Source organism: Vespa mandarinia, chromosome 7 (genome assembly GCF_050613455.1).
Source record: "Vespa mandarinia isolate Hongniang chromosome 7, ASM5061345v1, whole genome shotgun sequence".
NCBI lineage: Eukaryota > Metazoa > Arthropoda > Insecta > Hymenoptera > Vespidae > Vespa > Vespa mandarinia.
The window spans coordinates 4,019,050-4,046,666 of NC_140816.1; the positions used below are offsets into that span (position 1 = coordinate 4,019,050).

A 27,617-nucleotide genomic window follows, 5' to 3' on the forward strand; every position below is an offset into this window, starting at 1 on the left:
TCTTTCTTTCCCTTACTTCTCCCTCTAACTTCTATCAATCCCCCCACGACGACTATCTATCAGCCAAGAAAACCCCTTCCAATCTTTAAAGCGCCAAACGTGGACCAATCGCGTGCCGGTAACCAGGCGTAGACGTTCTAGCGACCCCTGCGGAGCGTCCCTTGACGCCATGTTGTTTCTTGTATCGTCGTAGCAGCTTCTATAGACGATTTAATAATTCAAATTCCATACGACTCAAGTCGAGAGTAGACTTTTCATCGTAACAAATGTAACCGAGAAGAAACGTCCTTTCTTTTTGATCTTTCTTTTTAAAACTTACTATATTTCCTTATTTATTTCTTTCAAGTTTTAATAGTTATGAAAAAAAAATGTTTTTAAAAGCTGAAGAAGATCATCTTTGGAATGCTGCTTCTTAGTACTTGAACTTAATTTGTTTATTCTTTCAAGAACATTCGTTGCATTATGAAAAATATATTTAAGATTTAATGAGATATCAATTAGTTGTATAATGTTCTTAAGCTTAGGAAAGACAATAAAATTTCAACTTAAATTGAATTTCGAACTATTAATCGTAGTAAGTCGGCCGACTGACTTCTCTTACCTTATGACGCATGTAATGTAATTGATGCTCATGTATATTGCAAAGATCTCATGGCAGTTACAACTTTAACGATTTAATATTATTCATTGCTTGTACCGTCCATGCTATGCTATTGTATTTTCTTCAAAGATTTTAACTTCAATTATGGTTCAATTATAATGTCATAAAAATATAATCAAAAATGATTATTCTATTCAAAGAGAGAGATAATATGAATGAGCTACGAATTGGCTGTTAACATTGTGCACATTATATTTACAATTTATTATAAAATATATTCATACGAAAGCTTACATAAAAATAATACACAAATAGAACTAAAGGCGATACTTCGAGTGACCTGTGTAGTATTGAAATATGTCACCGTATCGACTAAAAGAGAATCACAAAATAAACCATTGGAGTGACCACAGTTAGAAATCCTTTATTATTTAGGTTAATGTACTAGTACGAAGCTAGGCAGCCAACCAGCTGTTCAATGACAAATCGTTAATTGTATTTATTAGGTGGACCGGAAAGTAATGTCGTTTCTGCGCATGTCGATATTTGATTGTGATTAAAAATAAAAACTTGTTACAATAAAAATTTATTCATTTGAATTTAATTTAAAAAAACGATATTACTTTCCGGTCCTCCAATACTTCGTTAGAACACACCTAATCCCGTTGAATGTAATTTAATACAAAGAATAATCTCGTTAATTGAATGTACTCAATATCCAATAAAAATCGATTTTCAATCGAACGACCCATCGAAAATGCAATATCGTTCTTTACGAAAAAAAAAAGAAACGAAACAAAATAATGTTATATCGAATTCATTTGTTCATTGCTGTTAGAATTGATTTATTTTAGCGTTGTTTTTTCAGTTGTCCTTCGAAAAAAAGGCTACGAATTATATGAAACTTCAAGAAACGTGATCGTTCGTAAACTAAAATGTTTAGAGTCAGTTTATTGTTAATTTCTTTAATTAGAATTTTTACGATCTTCTCTCAATCCAGTTGCTTTTTGATTGGCCGTTCAGGTAAATTTGATTTTCGATAAAAAAAAAAGATTTAATATAAATAAATCTTTCAATAGGTATTCCATCCTTGTTGACAATACCAGAATCATTAAATTCCATTAAAAATGTTTCTTACGGAAGAATATTGAACGATAAAATGCATGTTGTTAAACTGGAGACAAAGTCTGACGAAAAAATGACTATGAAACACGCAAAGGAAATTCCACGTAGAAAAAGATTCGAGACAACTTTAAAAAACTCGGAAGAACTCTTGACGACTAAACACAACGCTAGTTTTATGAAACATAACTCAAACATTGCTTCTTCTCATTTAAGAAACGTTATCTTGATACTCGTTGACACGGCTAAGCAAAGAAGAGAAGAGGTTTGGAATAATTTTGAGAGAACTTACTCATTTCCAGTTCATGGATACTTTCAGGTATAAAAATGTCAACGAGGTAACATTGTACGAGTAATAATCTTTTTTTAAATTTTATTAGGTTGACCATCAAGAAGATAACGGACCGATGAAAATAGAATTAAATGAATTTCTTTTCCCTGGTAAAAAGGAGGACGAATGTGAATGTAAGAAAACATTACGTTCGCGAATATCTGAATTATTAACTTGGGCTCATCGAGTTAAAGAAATGACGACAAGTAAGTTTTATATATATACATATATACATATATATATATACATATATACACATTTATATATATATATATATATACTCGGACATATTTATTATCGTTAAATGTGTCATCACAATCATAATTTAGGTGTTCTATCAGCTATAAATTTCTCTATTCCTTTCGTATCCGATGTCGAAGGAAACATCGAGATAATAAAAGAAAGTGAATCAAATAAAAACAGCACGAAAGAAAGAATTCATAAGCGTGATTTGGAACAGAATGATACGTTCCATGACTCTATGGATTCATATGAAAAAGAAAATAATTCGGATTTACAAAGGAATTATCAAAAAGAAGATATTTCGAGTTATGGTGATATCTGGGATGTGTTCGATTTTTTTAGCAAGATTAGAATTGCCTTTTTTCGAGCGATGATTGATTGCCTGAACGGATCATCGACCAATGGAACGGATGACGAGCTTATTTTTCAAGAATCTTCGCATTTACGAACAAGCTACATTGACTTGGTCGATGGCACAATAAAAAATCTGAAAATAATTTCAGATGACAAAGGCTACATGCTGGTACTCGTAATCCCGGAAAATGAGCTTGCTTCTGTGATAGATCTCTTACGTCACGAGGTTAACTTCTTTTTTCCTTGTCAATATTTAAAAATAAATGTTTGCCTAAAGAGAACGGAAAAAAAAAGAAAAAACTAACATCCTTTTTTTCTCCATTTAATCAAAGATTTCTCCATCCGATACGCTCGTAATCGTGACAGAATTATGTTCGGAGGATATCAAGCGTGTGTCCTTCTTTGCTGATGGACCAAAAGCTTCGATTCTTTACCGTATACGTATGATCGAAGATCTACCAGATATTATCAAAAGCGTTATAACTTATTCCTGTCAGGATCAAGATTGTAGTAATCCAGATAAACATTTTTATGATATATCAATTAGAAATGTTCGAGATACGAATGATTCACAAATCTTAGAAAATGTCAACAAAACCTCTGAAACAAAATTGGTAGGACAATAATCTGATATTATTGATTGCGATAGGAATGATTAAACAATTTTTTTTTTCTACAGATATATCATCTGTATTACTTTTTCTTTTATTTTTTAGGATAAAAACAGATTTTTAAACGAAACTTTGGTAGAAAGAATCATTGTGTCAAGTGGATCGAATATCATATTGAACAAAATAAACATGTTTCTTGGTACATTGACGTCCTTGATCGTTTTGATGACTCTTAATGTATCATAAAACTGATCCTTTCCTCATTTCTAAAGTTTCTGATCTTGCCGAATAGATTTCGACATATACTTTCTTTTTTCGATCGAAAAGGAAACAAGAAGAAATCTAAAAAAAGAAAAAGAAAATTGTTATCAATCTGTAGAAACTATGAATGATTTTGAACGATCATTTATATGTGTGGAAATTAAGCAAATAAATTAATTGCTTTCATAATATGTCTTCGTCATCGTTGTAACTGATTGCAATCGAATGTTAAAGAGAAGCTTCGAAGCGTTACAATAATTCGTCCAAAAGTTCCATGTATGAAACCAAATAAACATCGATAACACAATACTTTTTTTTTCTTTTTATTATACTTTAAAAGCAATTTCATACGATTTCATAATCGCTTATTACGATTGTACGCTTCTCTACACAAGTGAATAACTTTCATCATATTTAGTTAACGCAACCCTTTTCCTAGATCCCCGGTCGCGAATGATTTTATTGAAAGAAAGTAAAACGAATTGTGCGAATTATTTTCTCTCTCTCTCTCTTTCTCTCTCTCTTTCTCTCTCTCTTTCTCTCTCTCTTTCTCTCTCTCTCTCTCTCTCTCTCTCTCTCTCTCTTTCTCTTTCTTATCCCATCGTATGAATCAAACATTTAAATGTAATTAATTACAAAGAAAAAAATACATTACTTGACTTATTTGAAAGTAAAAAAACTTTCTTGGAAATCTTATGTTTAATGGGAAACAAGTGAAACGAGAGAATAAAATGAACTTTTTTAAAAAGAGTAAGTTTCAAACTACGTAAATAATATCTAGTCTTGCAAGCTGATACTATAAATAATTATTAATAATTTTATTTATTTATTAGGTTATTAATTATTAGGAATAATTAATAACAAATATTAAAATATCATGTTTCAACATATTCGATCAAATTACATGTTAAACTTTTCTCCTGTAAGAATATTCTAGATGCAACATTTTGATTTAAAACATAATAGCGAAAATTTCATTAATAGATTTTCCTTGTTTGTTTACTTGTAATGATGTAATAGAATTATGAGAAAAACGTATTAATTAAAAGCACGAGAGATTCGTAGTTTCCCAATATTCATTTGAAATAATTTAAATAATTCCATGATAATATAATTAATATATGATATGATAATATGATTAGAAGAATGGTAAGAAAAGTGGTAGGCAAAATTAGAAGATACGTACATTCGAACAGAAGATACTGTTTGTACAATCGTACAATTGCAAAAAGAAATATTTCCAAGAGAGTTAATTTTGAAAAAGACGTCTCTAACGCTTTATTCATACTTATTAAAAATTTAATAATATCTGGACGAGCGTATACGCATTTTTTGTTGTAATTTACGTAGTAGTATGTAACGAAAAAAAGATATAACATTGAGAATATCGATCTTTACTTCTTTTATCGGTAAACTGTTTTTCTACGTGATAAATTATTATATCAGTGATAGAGTACTCTAAAGCGTATAACATAATAGTAATATTTAATTATTTCGAATAACTTTGCATACAATTTTTTGTTTTCTTTTTTTTTCCTTTTTATATATAGTATTATTATAGAACTCTTCAAAAGGAATACAACGGTCGACAATTGAATAAATCAGAACATCGAAAAAATTATAAATATTAAATCAAATATTTTTTAATTGTATGGCGTCATAATGGTTACATATACTGAGAGTTCGCAAGTAAAATCAAGAGTGGGGTATAGTACGATATAAAGGAGAACCGGTCCAAGAGTTAAGTTATCCCACTCCGTCGCTCGTGTTCCATCTCTTCGACGAGCAAGCAGTAAGAATTCTTACATTACTTTCGATCACGTCCTCAAAGTAAATCCTTTCGTCGATCGCTCCTGTCATATCGGTTGCCACGCGTTACATACATACATCATATACAAGGTAAGTAATTATTACAAATAAATAATCTCTAGAAAGTTAAATTTAATAATCGATTTTAATTATCGTTATATTATCGGTTAGATTATTTGATCTATTTCAAATTAATTATCCAACTAATTTTTATTATAATTCATGGTAAGAATAGTAACATAAAAATTGCTCTTTCTCGAAAGATTTGAGTATGACTATTACTGAATTTATTAATACTCAAGTGGTAATACTTGTGATGTCATTTTAAGAACAAACACTGCTATGGGTATTATCTTAAATGTATTTAGTAATCATACGTTCGAGAATGTAAATAGTAAAGCAAATTTTCTCTGCAACTGTGAAAGGCATTCTGAATACCTTTCTATCGCATTGCCTAATTTCAGGTTTCACTAAGGATAATGGTTTGGCAACCACGATTTTTGTTTTTATGTTCTTTCAACATTATTTCTTGTATGAATGTGTCACACTTAGGAATGTGAACTTTACACTCGTCCATTAGACTTTTCACATGGAAATATTTCAATAGGCTAGAAAAACACTTTCAAATCGAATAAATCAATGGAAAACTGAAGTTAATTTATCATACAACTTGTATTTTACAAGTGATATATATATTTTTTTATTGATTTTAATTATTCCTATCGTGCGTCTACGTCACTGTAAAACTAATTATATATATGCGGTATCTATATATATAAAATAAGATTGTCGATTAAGTTTTCAATCGATTAAGTTCAAATCTTTATATTTATGTATATGTATTTATATAAAAAAGAAAGAAAAAAAAGAAGAACAAAAAAAATAAATAATATTAATTATCGTATTTTTCTATAGACTATAAAAAAAAAAACAAAAAGATAGGGCAAAAGTCTCCTATTTCATGAACCGTGACGAGTCTGGAGAAAGTTTCTATTGAGCAATAAAGCTGTTGGTCAGTCATAATTTCTCACATAAGCATTGACTACTTGCGCAAGTAATATTATAGTCCATTATTACATATTACACTTACACATAATGATAAAACAAAGAAATGGATGTTAGTTAAATTACGCTTAACCGAATATGCTGAAAATCGTAGTCATGTTGAAATGCAATTATGTTTCGTTTTATTCGATTAATTTTTTTTCTTTTTATTTTCAAAAAATGTTACATTACTTTTAAATAATTTATATAATCGAACTTTGCATTTACGTCGTTTTCTTTAAACGAAAGAATGAACTATCAAGTGTTCGGTAAATTTAATGTTAAATCAACAGCTCTCACCTTAAGATGAAAAAAGTATTATTATTTTGCTTTCATGGGATGATTTACATTGCATTTATTATCATTCATTATGCAATGATCGCAGTCATAACATACTCATAATAAGGTGCTAATGATAATATTTCACTGGCTCTTTTAATATACATAAATTACAATTTCAAAAATAATAATTTACTATACATATATATGTATATATATATCATTTATAGATGTTGCTAATACAGCCAAAGGAGGAGATGTCAAAATTGATTAGAGTGCGACTCAATGAAAATGTAACGACTCGAGACAATGATTTGAAGATCATCAAGGAATGGCTAATCAAACAACCACATTTACCTAATGTCGATGGTAAAATATTCACTCATACATTAATATAATTTCTATGAAAAGTACCGATGATAAAAAGTTACTTACAAAAAAATCAGACGTAAACGGACAAAAACAATAGCTCATAAATATGTATCTCTTTGATGACTAATTAATGCCCGTTTACATAATGCATATAATCGTAAATAATTGTTTATATATGATAAATCATTGTTTTTCTCAGATGATCAAATGTTGATGACATTTCTCCGTGGATGCAAATTTTCTTTGGAAAAATGCAAAAAGAAACTTGACATGTATTTCACAATGCGAGCAATCGTACCAGAGTTCTTCAGCAATCGTGACGTCACACAGCCGGAATTAAAAGAAATACTCGATATAATGTAAGCGTACTCGTGGAAGTATTTAGTATTCAAATTTTTTTTCTATTTTTTTGAAGAACTTTAAAAACTGTGATACTAAGAAAGAAGTTTTATAAGAGAATAAAAAGAAAAATAATAAATAAATTATTTACAGAAATATTCCACCAATGTCAGGCTTAACAGAGGATGGATGCAGAGTAATAATAATGCGTGGAATAAGGAAGGATACACTAACACCGAATGTACCAAATCTAATGAAACTCGTTATGATGATAGGAGACATTCGTCTCAAAGAAGAAATTCATGGTGTAGCTGGTGATATTTATATTTTAGATGCAAGTGTCGCAACACCATCACATTTCGCCAAATTCACTCCTACGATCCTGAAAAAATTTCTTGTTTGTGTTCAAGAGGCTTATCCCGTGAAATTGAAGCAAGTACACGTGGTGAACATCAGTCCGTTAGTCGACACGATAGTAAACTTCGTTAAACCATTCCTGAAGGAAAAAATACGGAATCGAATTTTTATGCACAGTAAACTAGAAACTCTTTACGAGTATATACCCAAAGAAATTTTACCCATCGAATATGGTGGCGATGCTGGACCTATTCAAGTAGTACACGGTATGAATATTGAATTGATTTAAATATTAATTTAAAATATTCCAAATGATTCATTTTATTTCATTTCCTCATTCTTTTTTCTTTCTTTTGAATTTATAGACGCCTGGATAAAGAAATTAGAAGAATATGGTCCCTGGTTCGCTGCACAAACATCTGTCGTAGCAAACGAATCGCTTCGACCAGGCAAACCAAGGACTCACGACGATATTTTCGGTCTCGATGGATCTTTCCGACAATTGACGATCGATTAAAATCATCCTATGTCGGAATTAATAAATGATCACGCAAGTTATCAGTATCAATAGTTGTTCAAAAATTTTCGGTTGTATTCGTTGCTTGAACCAAACGTATTAAGCAATCGTTCTCCGAATATTAGTTTTAGTTAGGATGGAGAAGCATGTCTTGCATGTTATAGTTTCTATCTATTGAATATTCTTTTATTTATGTTAATATAATAGATTTTGGCAAGGTTGAACGTACGCCAAGATTTTTGATTATTTAATTAAAAAAAAAAAGAGTCACAAAATGTGCGTTAATTATATGCGTGTCTGTGTTTCCTTTTTCATCTTCCAAGAAACTAAGAAAAATCATTCAGAATGATCGTTCAATTTCATTATTTCCATCAATTACGAGTAATCGAACATATATAAAAATAAAATAAAAAAAAAAAAAAACGAAGAAAAAAAACAGAATAGACTGATATCGTTGTTTTGAAAAGATTCAGACATTATCGAAACAAAATTATCTCCCCCTTCGTAAAAGTGAATTCGTATGAAATTTAGTAAATGAATTTAAAACGTTACATATTCATATTAGACATATCACGATACATCAAATTTAACATTATTTTTCTGATCATTATCGTGTCCTTATAATAACGCGAGATTAGATGTATAAAAAGAATAAAAAAGACATCTCTTTGAAAATAATTCGGAAATCTATTTTAAACAATTAAATCATTGTATGTGTGTGTATGTGTATATATATATATACACATATATATATATACATATATATATATATACACACATATATATATGTATATGAAATATTTTCTCGTACGAAAAGTCAGCTTTTACATAGCGAGTTCTCTCCTCTCCTTCTCCCGAACACTCGTCCCCACTTCCACATCCTTCAGCGACGAGTACGATGGTCGTCCACTCGCGCTGGTAGTCAGTCAGTAAGTCACTCAGTCAATCAGAGTACTCGCTAAGTCAAAATCGATGATTTACTCGGATTCGCTGATCAATAATAGAAACGTTTGCCAACGATTTTCATCTTCTTTCAAGGAGAAGAAGTTCTTACCTGCTACAACATAAGGTCGTATCGTCGATGAAGACGCGGCAAAGAGACGAGTACGCTTCATGCATGCAAATCGTTCGATTCGATGACTAATAACGACCAAGAAGAACGAACGAGCGAAAGAACGACGAGAAGCATCGTATCGTACGAATCTAATTTTCTTTTTTTATCACAAAACTTACGAAAGTCAGAATTAGCTTTCTCTTTTTTTTCTCTCTCTCTCTCTCTCTCTCTCTTTCTCTTTCTCTTTTGTTTTCTCTCTTTCATTGTTTATCTCTTTCTTCCTCTCTCTTTCTCTCCCTCTCTCTCTCTCTCTCTCCCTTTCTGTCTCTGTCTCTTTTTTTCTCTCACCTCAAGGAGGATCCAGGTGGAAAAGTGTAAAGTGTAAAAAGTGAAGTGAACGAAAAAAAAAAAAATAATAGAAAAACAACGAGCTCCATAAATATTAATTTATATTAATAGGATCGTCAATCTTCTGAGAAAAGAAAATAAACAAACAAACAAATAAACTTGTCCGACAATAATTGCTATTGACGCTGGAATACGCTCGAGAACGATAGTAATTATTTCGAACGTGGGTCATCGTACGCGCAAGTTCGTTCCTCGACGGACGATCATCCTTTGCTCTACTTTATCCCTCGTATGATAAATTCTTTTCCTTTTTCCTTCTTGAATATATCCATTACATGGAAATTATTTGAATGGTAAAAGTCAATTCATAAATCAATCGAATAATAATTAGTTTCTTCCTTCCTATCGTATACTGACGAACGAGTACACAAAACTTCATCGATACTTGGAACATGTCGATCATTAATGGGTTTTCCCGATCCAACGTTTGACGATAGTACATGCGAGCCCGATAGACAAGTAGAATAGCAAAGACATATGTATATATTCAATGAAAACTATTATTTATACTTGTCGATATTTTCTAGATATATTTAATATTAACTTATGCAACGTATGTATGTATGAATGTATATGTTGACAACTGTAAAAGAGAAGAGAGAATATACAACGTATTCCTCGAAGCTAGATAGGCAAGACCGAGTGGTAAAAAGTTAAGGGCAAATTTATCGTAAAGTGATGATAGAAAGGGGAATAATATAATGTTGTAGTAAGAAAAGAGAGAAAGAGAGAGAGAGAGAGAAAGACAGATAGACAGACAGGCAGACTAATATAAGAAAGAAAGAAAAAAAGAGTAACAGGGAGAGAGGGAAACTCGAACTTATTATTGTGCTCAGTTACTGTATATAAATAGTACAACTCGAGAGACAACCTTCGTAGTTCGATTTCGTGAAAAGTCACGCAACAATATCTCCAACAAGATTATATATCCTCGAGAACGATTATTATTATTTACCCCTAATAGGTGTACTACATACATACATACATACATACATACATACATACATACATACATACATATATACATACACACATACATACATACATACATACATACATACTCAATGAATTTTGGCATGCATTTGATAATCGATGATTCAATTGGTTCTCTTACATTTTCTCAAATAGATACGACAAATGCGCGATTAGAGCGTGCTAATAACTTCTAGTCCTGCCCTAGTGTATCTACTTACTGAGAAAAAAAGAAGAAAAAGCTCGAAGAAGATGATCGTTGACTTCGGAAGGATACGCTATGCCGAATGGAACTGACGTCAAGAAATAGAAGCGATTATGCGGAGATTTATTCGAATGTAGTAAGAACGAGGAGGTCGTACGAAAGGATACAGTGAAGGAGAGACCAAGAGAGAGAGAGAGAGAAAGAGATAGAGATAGAGAGAGAGAGATAGAGAATGAAGATCAACGTTATCTCCGCGTGCGCCACGGTGAGTTTTCTTCCCTCAAGGCGATTTCGAAATGAGATTAGCAATTACTCTTTGGTAGATTCTTTCTTTGATGACGTACGTTGACGTGTTTCCTGCCATCTTACGTCACATCCTTCGACTTCATCTCATCCGTACTAATGTGTATATATATATATATAAATATATATATATAAATATATATATATATATATATATACATTATAGATATTATAGATATATATATATATATATATATATATATATATATATACATATATATACATTATAGATATTATACATATATATATATATATATATATATATATATATATATATATATTAGTATATATAAACATTATTACCATCGAATAAAACACATAATGTGTAATATCTCAATCACATAATTAGTTCGGTTACCCAAATATTTACTCATATGTGGTTTATACATAATCAAATATTATTAATCTTTGACTGTGTGTTAACCACGAAAGGAAGTGGGAATGAGACGGCGACTTCCGGTCCCCATCTCATTCTCTCTCTCTCTCTTTTTCTCTCTCTCTCTCTCTTTTTCTCTCTTTCTCTTTCCGTCTTTATTTTTCGCACGTGGCCGCCCATTAATTTCATGCTGAAACTTTTGCCTTGCTTATTTCTATATGTCGATACGATTGATTGAAAATCAAGGATATAAGGTACGAATTTGTAAAACACATACGCACAAAGACAAATGTCAGAAATATTTCTATCAATAGAAAAATTCTAATGAAACGTAATATAAAGAAAAAAAGAAATTTATGTATAAATTGTATGTTGAAAACGTAGGTGAGATCCGTCTATATTTCTCGTGCAGCTCTCTCACGCACGTTTACCTCTTCTAAGAAATTCTTCGAGTTCGCCGACCACATAGTATATCTGTATGACAAACGCCAACACCCTCCGCAAATACCGTCCTTATTGTAAACTCATGTAGTACTTTTTCTTTTTTTCTATTCTTTTTCTTTCTCTTTCCTTGAGGTACCGATATGTGACGAGAAAGAATCTTCCAATGCGCGTACAGAAAATCAAATTTTAACGAAACACTCGCGAATGTTTCTCTCTTGAGATGAGAATTTTTTAACGAAAACAAAATGAAACTTGTATATTTATATATTAAACCAATGAGATGGATGATTAATAATAACGATAATTAAATAAATAATATTAATTATTTACATGTAATTAAAGACATTTGAACACGGTAATTCTATTGTATATAATAATTCTCTCATTTATGTCTCAATAAAAATTCTACATTGTTTAAAGCAATAAAACGTTTGTATACATACCCCAAAGAGGGTTCGATCTCATATAATAAAAAATTGTAAAATTGACAGGCTTTAACGATAACATCCGTGGCCTCGATTATGAAGATAAGCGCCACCTCAGCGACCTCCGTGAAGCCAATCGAAGAAGGTGAGGGAGATTATGCTCGAGTTCTAGAGCTCTCTCTATTGTTCTACGAAGCGCAACGATCCGGTAAACTTCCGGAAAACAACAGAATATCGTGGAGAGGTGATTCCGCATTGAGTGATCGCGGAATCAATGGCGAAGATCTTACGGGTGGTTATTATGACGGTGAGTTTTAACATAATAACATTATCGTTGGTGATCCAATTTTTAAATTCTACTTTTACTATTATACTATCTTAATATACGAAATTAAGAAAAGCTCGAGTTTCTTCGAGTTGATATATTAGAGGAAACGTGCGATTAAGAGGAATTCAATTATCGCTTTTAGCTCGTTACGTATCTTCGGTGCGAGTCTTCTCGTACGTAAGTAACTACGTTTCTCTCGTTCCTTTGATCTTTCTCTTTCTCTTTCTCTCATTGTCAGACTCAAGTAGATAAGGAGACGTTTCGGCGAATTAATGGGTCGTATGTCATGTATCGGCGTTCAACAAATATTATGAAAGAGAACTGCTTTGATAAAGAATATATTTCGAGAGGAAACACGTGAACGATTGTGCACGGTATACGTCAGTTAAAAGACAAGATAGGGCAACGTGTAGGATGATAACGAATAACAAAGTGTTAAGAATGTTTCAGGAATTTTTATCAATGAAAAGTTTCGATCCTATCGGAAGGATACAATTTTTTATCGCGTTGACGTAAAAGTAAAAAAAGAAAAAAGAAAAAAAAAAGAAAAAAGAAAGAAAAAATGTGGAAAGTTATAGATATCAACTCAAAGAGATATTCTTTTCTTAAATTTCTTATTTACTAATGTCTATCAGTGTGACATAATTTTGACAAACCTATCTTATCATCTATCTTTTTTTGTATATCCGACAGCCGGTGACTTCGTAAAATTTGGTTTCACCATGGCATCAACGACAACACTTTTAGCATGGGGAGCTGTTAGCTGGCCGGAAGCTTATATTGAGGCCGGACAACTCGATGAAATTCGTAAAGCCATTAAATGGGCTACCGACTACTTTATCAAATGTCACGTAAGCGAGTTCGTCTTTTACGGACAAGTTGGTGATTTTTCCGTCGATCATACGTATTGGGGAAGACCGGAAGAATTGAATACAACAAGGCCAGCTTACAAGATCGATCCTGATCATCCTGGTAAATCTATTTCGAACTAATTAAAAACGAATTTTGCTACCCTCTTCAATTAAAAATTTACTTCTATAACTATCCTTGACCTCATTCCTCACCCACCTGAAAGTAAATTTTCCTAATTATGTATTCTCTATCATAATCGCCATATAATTGGATTCCTCGTATATATATTTTACGAGTCATTACATTTATTATTTCCATATTAGAAGCATAGATGTATGCGACGTACAACATATTCATCGAATCGATAAAAGTAGTTCATATTATTTACTCGCTTCCAATATCTCGTCATATCGACGTATCGCGTTATAATTCTCATTCGATATAGTAAATAATTTCTAATTAAAATTCCATCATAAATAAAGAAAAAAAAATATCGTTGAAATAATTATATTATATTTTTTTTTATCAAGGTTCTGATTTAGCCGGTGAAACTGCAGCAGCACTCGCAGCATCCAGTATTGTATTCAAGAACGTCGATCCAAATTATAGCGAACGCTGTCTCAAACATGCCAAGGAGCTTTACAATTTTGCTAATAAATACCGTGGTCTTTATCACAGTGCAATTCGTGGAGCAGCGCAATATTACGAAAGCACTGATTACGGAGACGAGCTAGCTTGGGCTGCTGCTTGGCTCTTCAAAGCAACTAACGATTCGAGATACCTTGAGGATGCCGAGCATCATTATCAACATTTTCATCTTAAGGAAAGACCAAACGAGTTCTTTTATAATAAAAAGGTTGCCGGAGTTCAGGTAAAAAGAAAAATATGTAAAAAGAAAAATATGTAAAAAGAAAAATATGTAAAAAGAAAATGTATATATATAGAAAATGTATATATAAGAACTAACTGAATATACATGTGTGTTTGTGTATATATATAAATCGATAATTTTCAAAATATATACGTAATTTTATAAAAAAAAATAAACAAATTCGATTTATATTAATAAAACGATCAATTCTCCAGATTAACAGCCATTTCGTTTTATAGGTTCTGCTGGCACAATTGACAGGTCAACCGGAATATCAAAACGCCGCGTGTGCTTTCTGTGATTTTTCCGTTCGACAACAAAAGCGCACGCCTAAAGGACTATTGTACATCGACAAATTCGGTACTCTTTGTCATGCTGCAAATGTGGCATTTGTTTGTCTGCAAGCTGCTGATTATCCCAATATCGGTGATCCCCAGGAATATCGTGAATTTGCAACGCAGCAGATCTCATATATGCTAGGTGATGAAGGTAAAATGGTTTAGTTGAATGATATTACGTTATTCATTAAATTGTCGCAAACTATATCGAAAAATAATATTGATATAAAGAAAAAAAAAATGGAAAAAGAGAAGAAAGACAAAGCAAAACAGAATAAAAAAAAAGAAAAGAAAAAAGAAAATATTTTAAATATTATCTTATATAAAACGATGTAAAGAGAGAATATTATTGTATTAAGAATAATTTAATAAGAAAATAATGTTATTAATTAATTTATTAATTTTTGTAATGAATTAGGAAGAAGTTATGTCGTTGGATATGGATATAATCCACCTACACAACCACATCATGCAGCATCCTCTTGTCCAAATAAACCTGCCCCTTGCGGGTGGCCAGAATTCGATAGACAAGAACCAAATCCTCAAATACTTTACGGTGCTTTAGTATCCGGACCGGACGAGGCCGACAAGTTTCAAGATCATCGAGAAGAATATATTTATACCGAAGTTACGCTCGACTATAACGCCGGTTTCACGAGCGTTTTAGCGGGATTATTACAGCTACGAATTAAGAAAGTAGAATAAATATTCATGTCTAGGATGTTCGATCGAATAAGAATTAGACGTATGATCATTACGTAAAGGATGTAATAATCGACGTCAACTGTCTGATGAACGCCCGTCACTATCAATCCTCATATGTGATTTTATTTAACATATATTGAAATTTTTAAATGCCTTTTTTTATTTTTACCATTGATTGCAAAACGAGATTTCGAATTTTCTATTTCGAATGATTATAAATACTTAATTTCTACTTTTTGTACTAATCTAAACGATCTTCATTCAGGTTTATATTGTTGTTCTTTATATTTTTTAATTTAAATCTCATATAGTATATCTATATACTATATTTATATGTATATACTATATATGTATATATTTTCGTTTAGCTGCAGGGAAAATTTGTCTGTGAGATTTTTTTCTTCTTCTTCTTCTTTTTTTATTTTTCTTTTTTTATAAAAGGAAACAATATTTTTAATCTTAATGGAAGGGATAATTATTTCTTATCCGACAATGATTGTTCCATTGATTTTATTTAATAAACGTATATCTTCCTGCGTTTCCTTGCGGCAAACGTTAAAATACCTACAAAGCGCCGATCTTCTCGTATTATCGTATTATTGAAGATTCGATAAAGATACGATAACAATTCGTTATTTTTAGTTTTCTTTACCTTAATTACGGGCGATCGTTAGAAGAGATCCAAGGATGGCTATGAGCTATATATTTCTTACTTGCCTCTTGATCGTAATTTATTTCCGTACCTTTTGCGAAAAGAACAATTTTTGTTTCGTGACAAGACGTTAATGACGTAGTTTAATCGACCTCTTTTATTTTTTAAGATTTAAGCCGACTTTAATCTTTTGACTTTATCTCTTTCTTTTTATTTTTTTTTAATTTCTTTTTTATTTATTTTTTTTTCTTTTTTTTTTTTTTTTTCTTTTTTTTAATGAAAGTATACCATCTAATATACTTTTTACGTAACATTTTAGAAACTTTAGGCTTAACTCGTTATCGCTTTTTTTCTCACTATCAGGCTGTGTACTATATTATGTTATTATATTACATCGCGTCGTATTATACAAGTATTAAATAATTGAAAGACGAAAAGTGTTATTTTTTGTCTGTATTATAATGTTTTACAATAAGTTAGAATTTTAACTTGAATTATATACTTATTTTAGAGTAATCAAAGTTTTAGATTATTAACAGGATTGTTCTACGTTATCGAATATATATATATATATATATATATATATATATATATATATCGATTTGATCGATATTAATGATTCGATCGTGCAATTATAAATTTTTTTATATCGATCGAAACATTTCCTTTATGTTTATGTAATGTAAATTTGGCTTGTAAATGTCCATTTATGTTTCAAGCGCGGATCTTTCTCCGTATCGTATTATTGCCTCAAGCCAAAAGTAAAAGTATGCTAAACCGTCGAGTCGTCGAAAAAAGATTTCGGAGCATATTGAATATTTCAACTAGAAAATCATATGATTCTCGTCTATATACGTATTGACATCAAAATTTTTTTTTAACACGTTTCTGTTATCAAAAGTTAATGTTAAGCTATTTCCGAGCAGGATCGTGGAAAGAACGATATTGTCGGTATTAGTATGAAAGATAAAATTAAAAAAAAATGAGTATGTATGTATGAACGAACATTCGAATGTATGTGTATGTATGTGCACGCGCGCGCGCAACTGTTGCTAATGACATATAGAAAAATCGATATTTGCAAATTATGTCATCGATAAAAATATTTCCACATCGATCATAAATGTTTATGATCAGGAATATTTTCGATCAGGATCTAAAAATGTTAAGTAATAAATTATAAGATAAACAAGTTTATAAAACTTTAAATTGTGTATCTAGAATCGATATATTTGATTAAAAAAAAAGAAAGAAAAAAAGAAAGAAAGAAAACAAAACAAAACAAAAACTTGTAAAACTACAACGCAACAAATGAAATTCCGTCCACGTAACAAGTTTGTAAAGGATAGAACTATCATACCTTCCATTCGCAGTCTCTGGAAACGCTTCCATGGATTGGAAGCAGAAGGGAAGGCCGAAAGGAGGTGGAAGTTGTCGAATATTACAAGCGCGATGGGAATGGTACCGGCCTAGTCGGTTCTTGATCGTGCCACTGTAAGCCACGATTTTGTTCAATCCGATAGTGTCACTGAAAGGGTACATACATCGTTCCAAATCAAAGGTCTTAAGTGTGTGTGTGTGTAAACTCGTTTAAATATCGGCCTTTAGATAGCCGATACGAAACAAGTCTAAAACGGCTTAAAGGTGAGCCAATCCTTTTTTATACATTTATCTTTCGCTCTATTGTCTATTCATTCAAAATAAATATATATATGTATATATATATATATATATATATATATATATATATATACAGAGAGAGAGAGAGAGAGAGAGAGAGAGAGAGAGAGAGAGAGAGAGAGAGACACACATATGCATATATGTATATTATACTTATAACAAATAAAAAATTGTATTCAAAGCTGCCATCCAGGATCCTGTTTACTGGTTCGACTTTCGATTGCAAACTGAGAGATATTTTAATATTTACAAAGGCAATTTTTAATGATATCAATAACTTGTAGCGTTAATTGGACCGAAGAAGGTAAACGAGTCAATATCAAACAGCAGGTGTATCTAATCTTACTAATTATTACTCAATTCCATTGCACACCTTGGCATTAACAGGAGGGTCAACACACCTTTCCCTTGAAATATTTTCAACTATTTACATTCTCCTCGTAGAAAACAGTATTTTCGTTCTTCGTGTTATAATCATTAATTCAAATTTATTAAAATGAATTAATTGTCTGAAAAAAGAAAAAAATGTGTCTTCTCTTTTATCCATTTTCCAATCCACGAAACCAATGAATAAAAGTTATACGATCGTATATTAAAGAGACACAAGATGCGTTCTTATGTTAGATCGTAGAAAACTTGCTGTAACCAAAGTAATTTCTCAATCTCTGACATATATATATACAAATAAGTATATATATAAGTATATTGTGTATGTATATATATATATATATATATATATATATATAGATATACTGTTGCACATACACTTACTAATACTACAACGAAAATAGTTTTTTCAGAAGAAAAACTATTTGTTATACCTCTTTGTTATGCTTCACCACGGTACTTCATCATTTTTTATGTCCATATAAATCTTAACAACTACAAAATTCATTGAAGAAAAAAGTGTGAAACATCGTACCGATTTATTGTTACCCATAATCGTACGCGTATATTATTATTCTTCACAATGAGAAACTATTTTTTCAAATTCATAAAACCGAAGAGTACAAATTATACGATCGTTTACAATAACGAGACGCAAGATGCATTTTTATGTTAAATCATTGAAAACTTCTACATATGCATAGTATAAAATATGCAAAACATTAAAATATATTATAATGAATTTGATGGTTGATTTGGCAAAACAAGCTTTATTTTCTTTTTTTCTTCCACTTCATGCATAATATCCTAATCATTGAATATCGACTACAAAAATCCTAACTCGAGAACGTCAAATTCATATAATTGTATGTGTTTCGTCATTTTCACGTAGCGTGTGCAACAAAACGCATATACCCGGTAATTATCTGAGTGTTTAATGTAAAGAGGGAAAAAAAGGAAAGATAAAAAGGTAACCAAAACAAAAGAAAACATAACGGAAAATATACTCGAACGAGAAAATATATATGTGTATTTAAAAGAAGCTGCAAAAATGCGTGACTTTCGTAATCGATGGTAAGAGACTCGATGCAGTTCTCGGTCAGTGAACGTAACGGTCTTGTGTAAAAAGAAAAAGACATATATGCATTACGTCGAAGCCTTACTTGATATGTAAATTGTCGATCGTGATGGTAAACAATTAGGAAAAAATGTTCTTTTAAAAGAAAAAGTTTTTGTCCACATATTTTTAATCTCTAAATAGATGGGAACAATAGAGAAAATTAGAACGTATCGATTCGTTTCCGATAGAATTCAATTAAAACAGACGAAACGGAGTACGGAGGCCCAGGATGTATCAGAATATCTGACAATGAGAATTGTAGGAAGAGGAAACTCGGCTTGTTGTAAAAATGTTACACAACGAAGAGAATACAGGATCAGAGTTTCCCCTTCAATTCTTCACCGTACGAGAAAGCTTCCCGTTACGGGGATCTCGTTCTAATTTCACGAGATCGTCGAAAAACAAAACTATAAAAAAGAATAGAAAAACAAAAAAGATAAAGGAGGAAGAAATTTCGTTGGATCATTTATTTTTGATACGAATCAATGAATTTCAGTCGATGAAAGAGAAAAGTTTCTAAACGAGAGTTAATCTTATCCCAGACGCACCCTGACGAAACTTTTTCCTTGTTTGTAAGTGTTAAGAAAAGAGTAGTGGTACGTGTTTCCGTATACAAGTAAGAACATAAAGATTTACGTGATAAAGTCTCTTTGAATGAGTTTACACCTTTGCAGTTCTCTGTATTCTTTTTTTTTTCTTTTTTGTTTACGTGGCTATTATGCACAGTCATTACGTGGTGCACATAGAAAAGGCACGTATAAAATACGCTCTCACTTTACTTTTGTTTCATACTCCTCTTATATATATATATATTCAGTTTTATTACGAACACGATGATTATGTGCTAAATTTGACTTATTATGAATTAAAATATGTTTCCTACGTAAGAAATATCTAAAAAATCAACGAATTAACTCAATGAGCATGAAACATTGATACGAGACAATTGGTAAATATAAACGAAAGATATTTCTAATTTCCAAATTCATTTTGAATGTATTCGATATGAGAAAATACCCCAACGGATCAATTACTTTCTCACTGTCAATATTAAACATATTTAAACTTCAAAAACTCCACCATACTTTATCACTCTTTCGACAATGGACGAATGGCATTTAATCGATTGCAATTACAATTAGGAATACCTCGGAGCATTAATTACGGACTATCTAGTATTTAATTGGCGATTAAATGACGTTTCCCTTGTGAGTGCAATCAATTATTATCACTCCAAATTCTCCCTATCTCTTTCTCTCTCTCTCTCTCTCTCTCTCTCTCTCTCTCTCTCTCTCTCTCTCTCTCTCTCTCTCTCTCTCTCTCTCTCTGTGTGTGTGCTGATCATTAATTTCTAATCTAAACAAAATCTAACAAGAGTATCAATCAATAAATAATTCGATAAAAATTGTAATAACATTACAGATGAGCTGTAATTGCCCTTTGACCACGGCCACTGGGCCAACATTGGCCTCCACTTGTGGTGGACCATCGTTTATGTTGTTCATGGGTCTCCTTGAAGTGTTCCTTCGAAGTCAATGCGACCTTGAAGATCCCTGTAATAGGCCTATACCTCCGAAAAACGTAAACATGAGGTAAGCCGATTGCTGTGGTCCGTTAAACGTAATTACTACCTAAGATATGAGTCAAGGACAAACGAAAGAACGTTACTCATCTAAGAGTTCATCGTTTTCTTTGATGGCCAGCCGATAACGAAATAACTCGTTAAAGGAAGGTTATATTATGTACACGAGTTAACTATCTCACTTCTCTTCAAAGTATACTATGTACTTACGTAGATATAAAAAAGACACTTGCAAATCATTTTTCGATTATACCAAGGGGCTCTCACCATATCTTGTTCTTTCGAAAAATCTCGAGAAAGGAAAACGAAGGACGCTTCTGCGATCTCCCAACGAAGATGAAGTTAATTGTCACCTGGCACTGTTCACGTAATACTAGCTGTGGAAATTTTCTTTTAACGAGACAGCAACCTCTCTCTTTCTCTCTCTTTCTCTCTCTTTCTCTCTCTTTCCCTCTCTCTCTCTCTTTCTCTCCCTCTCTCTCTCTCTCTCTCTCTCTCTATCTTTCTCTCTCTTTCTCTCTTTCTCTCTGTCTCTGCTCTGTCTCTATCTCTATCTCTATCTCTATCTCTATCTCTATCTCTATCTCTTTTTTCTCCCTATTTCCTTCTTTGTCTCCCTGTCTTTCTTTTTCTTTTTTCTCGATCTCTCGGAAGTAAGCACCCATGCACACGCAGCCATGAAATTCTTTCGTTTGTGTACTCTTAAGATATGCTTCAGGGTATTGTCTAGATGAGTGAACCTCTTCTTCTTACATCACGTCGAGATGGTGCATCGAACGAGTAATGTAATACAGAATATGGCATCAGCTTTTCGTAAGGTTCTTTATAAATATGAATGTGAAAAATGAAAGTGGAAATATTCATGCGTCTATCATTGACGATACACTTGAAACGTAAACAGTAGATAATTGACCTTGATTTAACAAATTTATAGAACGCGTTTTCACTTTTACTAAACTGAATATTGCTTTGGAATAATCGATTATATGGTCTTACTCTATGCCAGAGAAAATAATCATTGATTTGCTTTTTATGCAATATGAGTTCTAAGTTCACGATTGCCATCAACCCCTCTACGTTCACGTTATACAAATGAATACAAAAGTATGTAATTGACTATAGATATGCGATTAGACATGGGCGTGTTCGTTTTATTACACTCGATCGTAACATTCCGTGATCACTAGCAAAGATGATCAACTAGCAAAGTCATGGGAAAATCACCTTTCGCCCAGCTGGAACAAATCCAATCCTTCGTTAAATCCAATTTCGTGTTCACGTTTCATGAAGAAATAGGATCCTAACCGATTACATGAGAGATACTGTGGTCGACGATATAATAAAGTATAAGAAGCACGGGAATATATGTTTCGTTTTTAGATACGACTTTGTGGTGATAGGAGGAGGTAGTGCTGGAGCAGCAGTGGCAGCGAGATTATCAGAGGAACCAAGATTTTCTGTATTACTGTTAGAGGCTGGTTTAGACGAACCAACTGGTACACAAATTCCATCGTTCTTCTTCAATTTTCTTGGAAGTGACATCGATTGGCAATATATGACTGAGAGCGAGGATCAAGCGTGTTTGAATAAAGACGAGAGAAAATGTTACTGGCCAAGAGGAAAAGTAAATAATCCTGTGACCTTCCAAAAACACACATTTCTTTATACTTATATATGTACATATATCTGATCACTTTAGTATCTATTTGTTTACAATCGAAGGTTCTCGGAGGTACTAGCGTTATGAACGGAATGACCTACATGAGAGGCTCCAGAAAGGACTACGACGATTGGGCCATGATGGGTAACATTGGTTGGTCTTATCAGGATGTCCTACCATACTTCATAAAAAGCGAGGATAATCTTCAAGTCTATAACATGGATATCGGTTATCACGGAGTTGGAGGACCACTCACTGTTACGCAATTCCATTATCATCCTCCTTTGAGCTACGCCCTTCTCGAAGCTGGGAAAGAACTTGGTTATTATTGATAGTGAGATTATCGATTGTCCTTGACAATCAATAAAAAAGATAACGAAAGTAGTAATTTTTATCTTATATTTCTAGTTGATATTGTTCGATATGTCCAACAATTTCTCTTGATCATTTCTTCTATAACATTAATAAAAATTTAACAAAAGGAAAAATTAGATACAGACAGATCGACGCTTAGTAACGTTTTTCTGTTCGTTTGGCAAAACTAACGAAATCAAAAGTATACTTTTTTCGATAGGATACGACACGGTGGATTTGAACGGACGAATACACACCGGATTCGCTATAGCACAAACGACCTCGAGAAACGGGTCTCGACTTTCCACGGCTCGAGCCTTCCTTCGTCCCGCTAGGAATCGTCCAAATCTTCACATCATGTTGAACTCAACAGCAACAAAGATTCTCTTTGACAATAATAAGAGGGCAGTTGGCGTGGAATTCGTTCACGATGGAAAGTTAAATCGAGTATCAGTCGCGAAGGAAGTTGTTATAAGCGGAGGTAACAATCTCTCTTACTAATCTTGGAACGAGATAACGTTGAATGTCTTTGAAGAGATCTCGTGTTAACAACCCTATATTTTTCGAAAGACATTAATTAAGTGTTTCTCGCTATGATTACATTATATTAACGGCAAAACTTATAATCAAGACGTCCTTCAAGATCTAAATTATAGTTCGATGTAAAAATACAAAACCGCATTGTTACAGCATAATTATATCCTTATATTTAGGTATTTGTTTAAAAAAAAAAAAAAAAAAAAGAAAAGAGAAAAAGAGAGAGAGAAAAAAGAAAAAGAAGAGAAAAAAAGAAAAAAACAATTTAATTTTATTTCATTATATCATATAATTATTATCATCCGTCATTATATCGTATTTTTACAATTTCTACTTCTATTCGCATTGACGTTTATATAAGCCGATCGTTTGAAATTGTCTTGTGAAGGTGCCGTTAACTCACCTCAGATACTTCTAAACAGTGGCATTGGGCCACGAGATGAACTGAATGCCGTCGGTGTACCCGTAATTCATAATCTTCCCGGAGTTGGCAAGAATTTGCACAATCACGTCGCCTACACATTGACTTTCACGATAAACGACACTGACACCACTCCACTTAATTGGGCTACTGCTATGGAGTACCTACTCTTCAGAGACGGACTCATGTCTGGAACAGGTAAATTAATTAACATTTATCTCTTTAATCTACAATTAATTATTTTCATAAGAAGAAAGTATAATTATAATTATACCTAGAATTTATTACTAATCGACGAATATCAAAACTTTTTCAACGGTACAAATTTCGATGTAAATTAAATTATTCGATAAAGGAAGATCTATGAATCATATCGATCGATGGTTTAAAATCCCAATTTTAGTCGAATCGTATTCAAATTTTAGGAACTCTTTATTTGACTCTTAAAGTGATCAAACTTTCATGGACGAAAAAAAAATAAAAAATAAAAATTAGAAAATTAAAAAATTAGAAATATTTTTAGAAATGTTAAACGTACAGTAAAGAAATACGATTCGTTGGTCGCGATTGTACATCCGGCCGCGCGTGTTACATCTTGCGGGATCGATGCAGCTCCGGCTTCGTGTACGTCCAGTGAAAGTTTATTGCACAATTATCCTCTTCTCCTTCTTCTTCTTCTTCTCTGAATTCGTTGATCCACAATAACGTAACAATTTTCCTATTGTTACATTTCTTTTATTCCCTTCATAAACTCCACTATTAAAAAGTCGATCGGTTAATATCCTATTAATTATCACTGTTTCTTTTTTTTTCTTTTTTATACAAGATCGTTAAAAAATAAATTAATATTTATCGCACATTTTTAATAACAACATTTCAATTATTTCGCAACAAACTACTTAAGTATAAACGATTGTACTCAATAAAAAAATGAAAAAAAAGGAGAGAGAGAAAAAAAAGAAAACGATCTTAACGTTTCGAACGTTATCTTTTGATTTAAATTACAAATGAGGCTCTGTTTCGATTCAATGAACTTCGTGAATAACGGTAAAACGATCACACGTCATTCGAAGGAATTAGATTTTACAACGGAATCGATCCGTCTTAAGAGTTATTCGATTTCCATTACTCGTCTTATTTTTATGCTTGTACGATCTGAACAATCTTAACAACTCAAGGACGTTACATTAACTAACGAGAGTTCGGTGTTTGAGTGTTATATAATTGATCGACTTGAAGCTTAAGGAATAAACTTGGCACATACATATTTCGATTGTTTCAAGTGCAGACATATATAATGTATGTATGTAAGATCAAGACCATGACATAATATATTGCTTTCACCGAGTTACTATCCGCTTAAAAAATTCTAAGTTCAGCATTGCATCAGATAGAAATATTTTACAATGTTAGTAAGCATAAACATTATGTTCTATAGTGACAAAAAAAAAGAAAAAAAAAAGTATTAGAATGTTTCAAGTATAATGAAAGATGATATCAAAAAGTTTCTATTACGAAGATTAATCTCATCATAGAACATTCAACCTAAGTCATTATAATACTTTTATGGACGCAATCGTCGGAGTATATCTCCGATATGGTCACGCTCTATGACAAACGTAGCGGAAGAATGCAATGCACGAGAAAGTTCATTATTGGAATGATCGGATCTACTTCGGTTTTTCACATTCTCCTATAATTACCATACTTAATTAGATCGAAAGAAACGCATCATTTATTCACGCATTTTACGGTTATTGCTTTTACGCAAGAATATAACAAAACAAAAAAAAAAAAGAAAAAAAATGAAAGAAAAAACTTATTATAATATTCATGTGTTACCTATTTAGAAATCTTAGCAAAAAAAAAAAAAAGGAAAAGAAAAAAGGAAAAAGAAAAAATAAATCCCACACAAATTAATCCATTACTGGCAACTAACTAAATCTTTTACTTACTCTCTCGTACTTCTTACTTATATCCCGTATATACTTTTTTACCAAATTGGTTCAACCGTGCCTTCGAGCGTGTTCGAGGTATTCAGAACGTAATGTAGCCTCGAGACAAATCGATCGTTAAAAAGAAATACCTAGAGGGAAAAGTTCGTTAATACCGATTTTTCTTACTAGTTCGCATTTCCGTGACAACTTTTAGGGACGACGAAGAAGGAAAAAGAAAAAAAGAAAAAAAGAAAAAAAGAAAACGAATTAACAAAAAGAATCAGATTAGAAGAAAAATTCTAACTTTTAGCTCTATCTTAACTTAACTCATTATCGATAAAACACAGGTATATCGGAGGTAACAGCAATGGTCAATACGAAATACGCTAATTCTAAAGAAGATCATCCAGACGTTCAACTTATATTCGGTGGTTATCTAGCAGACTGTGCCGAAACAGGCATGGTCGGGGAGAAGAAAGGGACAAATCGTACTATTTACATCATCCCCACCTATTTGCATCCCAAGAGCCGTGGTTATCTTCGTTTACGCAACAACGATCCTATATCGAAACCTTTAATCTATCCAAAGTACTTGTCCCACCCGGACGACATAGCTGGATTGATCGAAGCCATTAAATTCTCGATTAGACTATCAGAAACGCAAGCCCTAAAGCGGTACGTGTTCTTAAAACATGATTGCCTATATATTACCTAACATTTTAAATACACCACATTTGATCTTGTTATGTCCATCATTTACAGATATGGTTTCCAATTGGATCGTACGCCAGTGAAAAATTGTCAACATTTGAAATTTGGATGTGACGCTTATTGGGAATGTGCCGTGAAACACGATACATCACCTGAAAATCATCAGGCTGGTTCCTGCAAAATGGGTCCAGAAGAAGATCCCTATGCTGTCGTAGACAATCAATTAAGAGTGCGGGGTGTACGAGGTGTTAGAGTAGCCGACACTAGCATCATGCCAAAGGTCACTTCTGGCAATACAAATGCTCCAGCCATTATGATAGGCGAAAGGGCAGCTGACTTTATCAAAAGAACGTGGATAGGTTGAGCGTTATCAAATTTTGAATATCAATTTGACATGAACGTTAGTTGAAGATAGATCACGAATGATTATTTTTAGATAGAAAGAAAGGATTAACCTATTCTTTAACCTTTTAATGACGATAACACGAATATTGACATTGATCGGATTTTTGTCGATCGAACTTTTTATGAAATCAAAAAAATATTCTAAGTAATATACTCGTATTTCATCTAAGCGAATTCGCATTTATTAATTACAAAATAAATATACAGCAAATATACGACGAAATGACATGTTTTTAATATTCTTTAAAGAATGCTCGAGTTACGCTAGTCTCTTAATTTACTTTGCACAAATATAAATCCTAAAAAAAAATAAGAGAAAAAAATTACTAACTAATTCCACTTAAACGTAGTTCGCTCGAGTAACTCTTAATAAAATGAGTTCGCACATCTTGTAAGTAAGTATGATTAGTATACTGCCAAGAGACCAGTTTACTTCCCCTTTGGGGATATAAACTTGAGCAAGCCTCTTACTCTCCTTAAAGTAGCTATGTTCATCCAAGAAGGTCAAATTTCAAATAGAAAATGAGCGTATAAATAAAAGAAAATAAAAAAAAATATTACAAGAGCCATGTTTTAAATGCATTCTTTTATTATTATTATTACCATTGTTATTACTTATTACTTAAATAATGTATAAGTAATATTATATA

At 32.1% G+C, this 27,617-nt stretch overlaps 5 protein-coding genes across 12 annotated transcripts; 4 read left to right on the forward strand and 1 right to left on the reverse strand.

The window, feature by feature from the left end:
• Window positions 1-24: 24 nt before the first annotated feature.
• On the reverse strand, window positions 25-22,408 carry LOC146872887 (uncharacterized). Of its 2 annotated transcripts, XM_085658474.1 has the most exons (3): window positions 22,167-22,408; window positions 17,534-17,701; window positions 25-199 (listed from the first exon to the last, which is right to left on the reverse strand). In XM_085658474.1, exons 1-3 carry the CDS (start codon window positions 22,226-22,228, stop codon window positions 25-27), a joined length of 405 nt encoding a protein of 134 aa, XP_085514600.1. In that variant the 5' UTR covers window positions 22,229-22,408. The 2 variants fall into 2 exon arrangements, 1 of the variants encoding a protein (XP_085514600.1); XR_014982390.1 differs by lacking the exons at window positions 25-199; window positions 22,167-22,408 and adding an exon at window positions 21,210-21,352 and having other exon boundaries at window positions 17,594-17,701.
• LOC118440463 (uncharacterized) lies at window positions 1,537-3,508 on the forward strand. Its single transcript, XM_085658369.1, has 6 exons — window positions 1,537-1,624; window positions 1,681-2,042; window positions 2,104-2,260; window positions 2,384-2,877; window positions 2,984-3,265; window positions 3,368-3,508. Exons 1-6 carry the CDS (start codon window positions 1,537-1,539, stop codon window positions 3,506-3,508), a joined length of 1,524 nt encoding a protein of 507 aa, XP_085514495.1.
• On the forward strand, window positions 5,247-8,626 carry LOC118440521 (alpha-tocopherol transfer protein-like). Of its 4 annotated transcripts, none has more exons than XM_085658472.1 (6): window positions 5,266-5,422; window positions 6,248-6,344; window positions 6,886-7,024; window positions 7,227-7,386; window positions 7,520-7,989; window positions 8,089-8,626. In XM_085658472.1, the coding sequence occupies exons 3-6, from the start codon at window positions 6,886-6,888 to the stop codon at window positions 8,238-8,240; spliced, it is 921 nt and encodes a 306-aa protein (XP_085514598.1). In that variant the 5' UTR covers window positions 5,266-5,422; window positions 6,248-6,344; the 3' UTR covers window positions 8,241-8,626. The 4 variants fall into 4 exon arrangements, with proteins under 4 accessions (XP_085514599.1, XP_035719570.2, XP_085514598.1 ...); XM_035863679.2 differs by having other exon boundaries at window positions 6,248-6,386; window positions 8,089-8,625; XM_085658473.1 differs by lacking the exon at window positions 6,248-6,344 and having other exon boundaries at window positions 5,247-5,315.
• LOC118440518 (uncharacterized) lies at window positions 9,051-16,386 on the forward strand. Of its 3 annotated transcripts, none has more exons than XM_035863668.2 (7): window positions 9,051-9,435; window positions 10,831-11,144; window positions 12,494-12,734; window positions 13,449-13,727; window positions 14,138-14,478; window positions 14,718-14,967; window positions 15,235-16,386. In XM_035863668.2, exons 2-7 carry the CDS (start codon window positions 11,112-11,114, stop codon window positions 15,519-15,521), a joined length of 1,431 nt encoding a protein of 476 aa, XP_035719561.1. In that variant the 5' UTR covers window positions 9,051-9,435; window positions 10,831-11,111; the 3' UTR covers window positions 15,522-16,386. The 3 variants fall into 3 exon arrangements, with proteins under 3 accessions (XP_035719561.1, XP_035719563.1, XP_035719562.1); XM_035863670.2 differs by having other exon boundaries at window positions 10,883-11,144; XM_035863669.2 differs by lacking the exon at window positions 9,051-9,435 and adding an exon at window positions 9,561-10,666.
• Window positions 17,677-27,528, forward strand: LOC118440513 (glucose dehydrogenase [FAD, quinone]). Of its 2 annotated transcripts, XM_035863653.2 has the most exons (8): window positions 17,677-17,817; window positions 20,783-20,952; window positions 22,323-22,566; window positions 22,665-22,923; window positions 23,177-23,437; window positions 23,882-24,112; window positions 26,199-26,526; window positions 26,614-27,527. In XM_035863653.2, the coding sequence occupies exons 2-8, from the start codon at window positions 20,783-20,785 to the stop codon at window positions 26,924-26,926; spliced, it is 1,806 nt and encodes a 601-aa protein (XP_035719546.1). In that variant the 5' UTR covers window positions 17,677-17,817; the 3' UTR covers window positions 26,927-27,527. The 2 variants fall into 2 exon arrangements, with proteins under 2 accessions (XP_035719546.1, XP_035719547.1); XM_035863654.2 differs by lacking the exons at window positions 17,677-17,817; window positions 20,783-20,952 and adding an exon at window positions 21,006-21,309 and having other exon boundaries at window positions 26,614-27,528.
• Window positions 27,529-27,617: the final 89 nt, after the last annotated feature.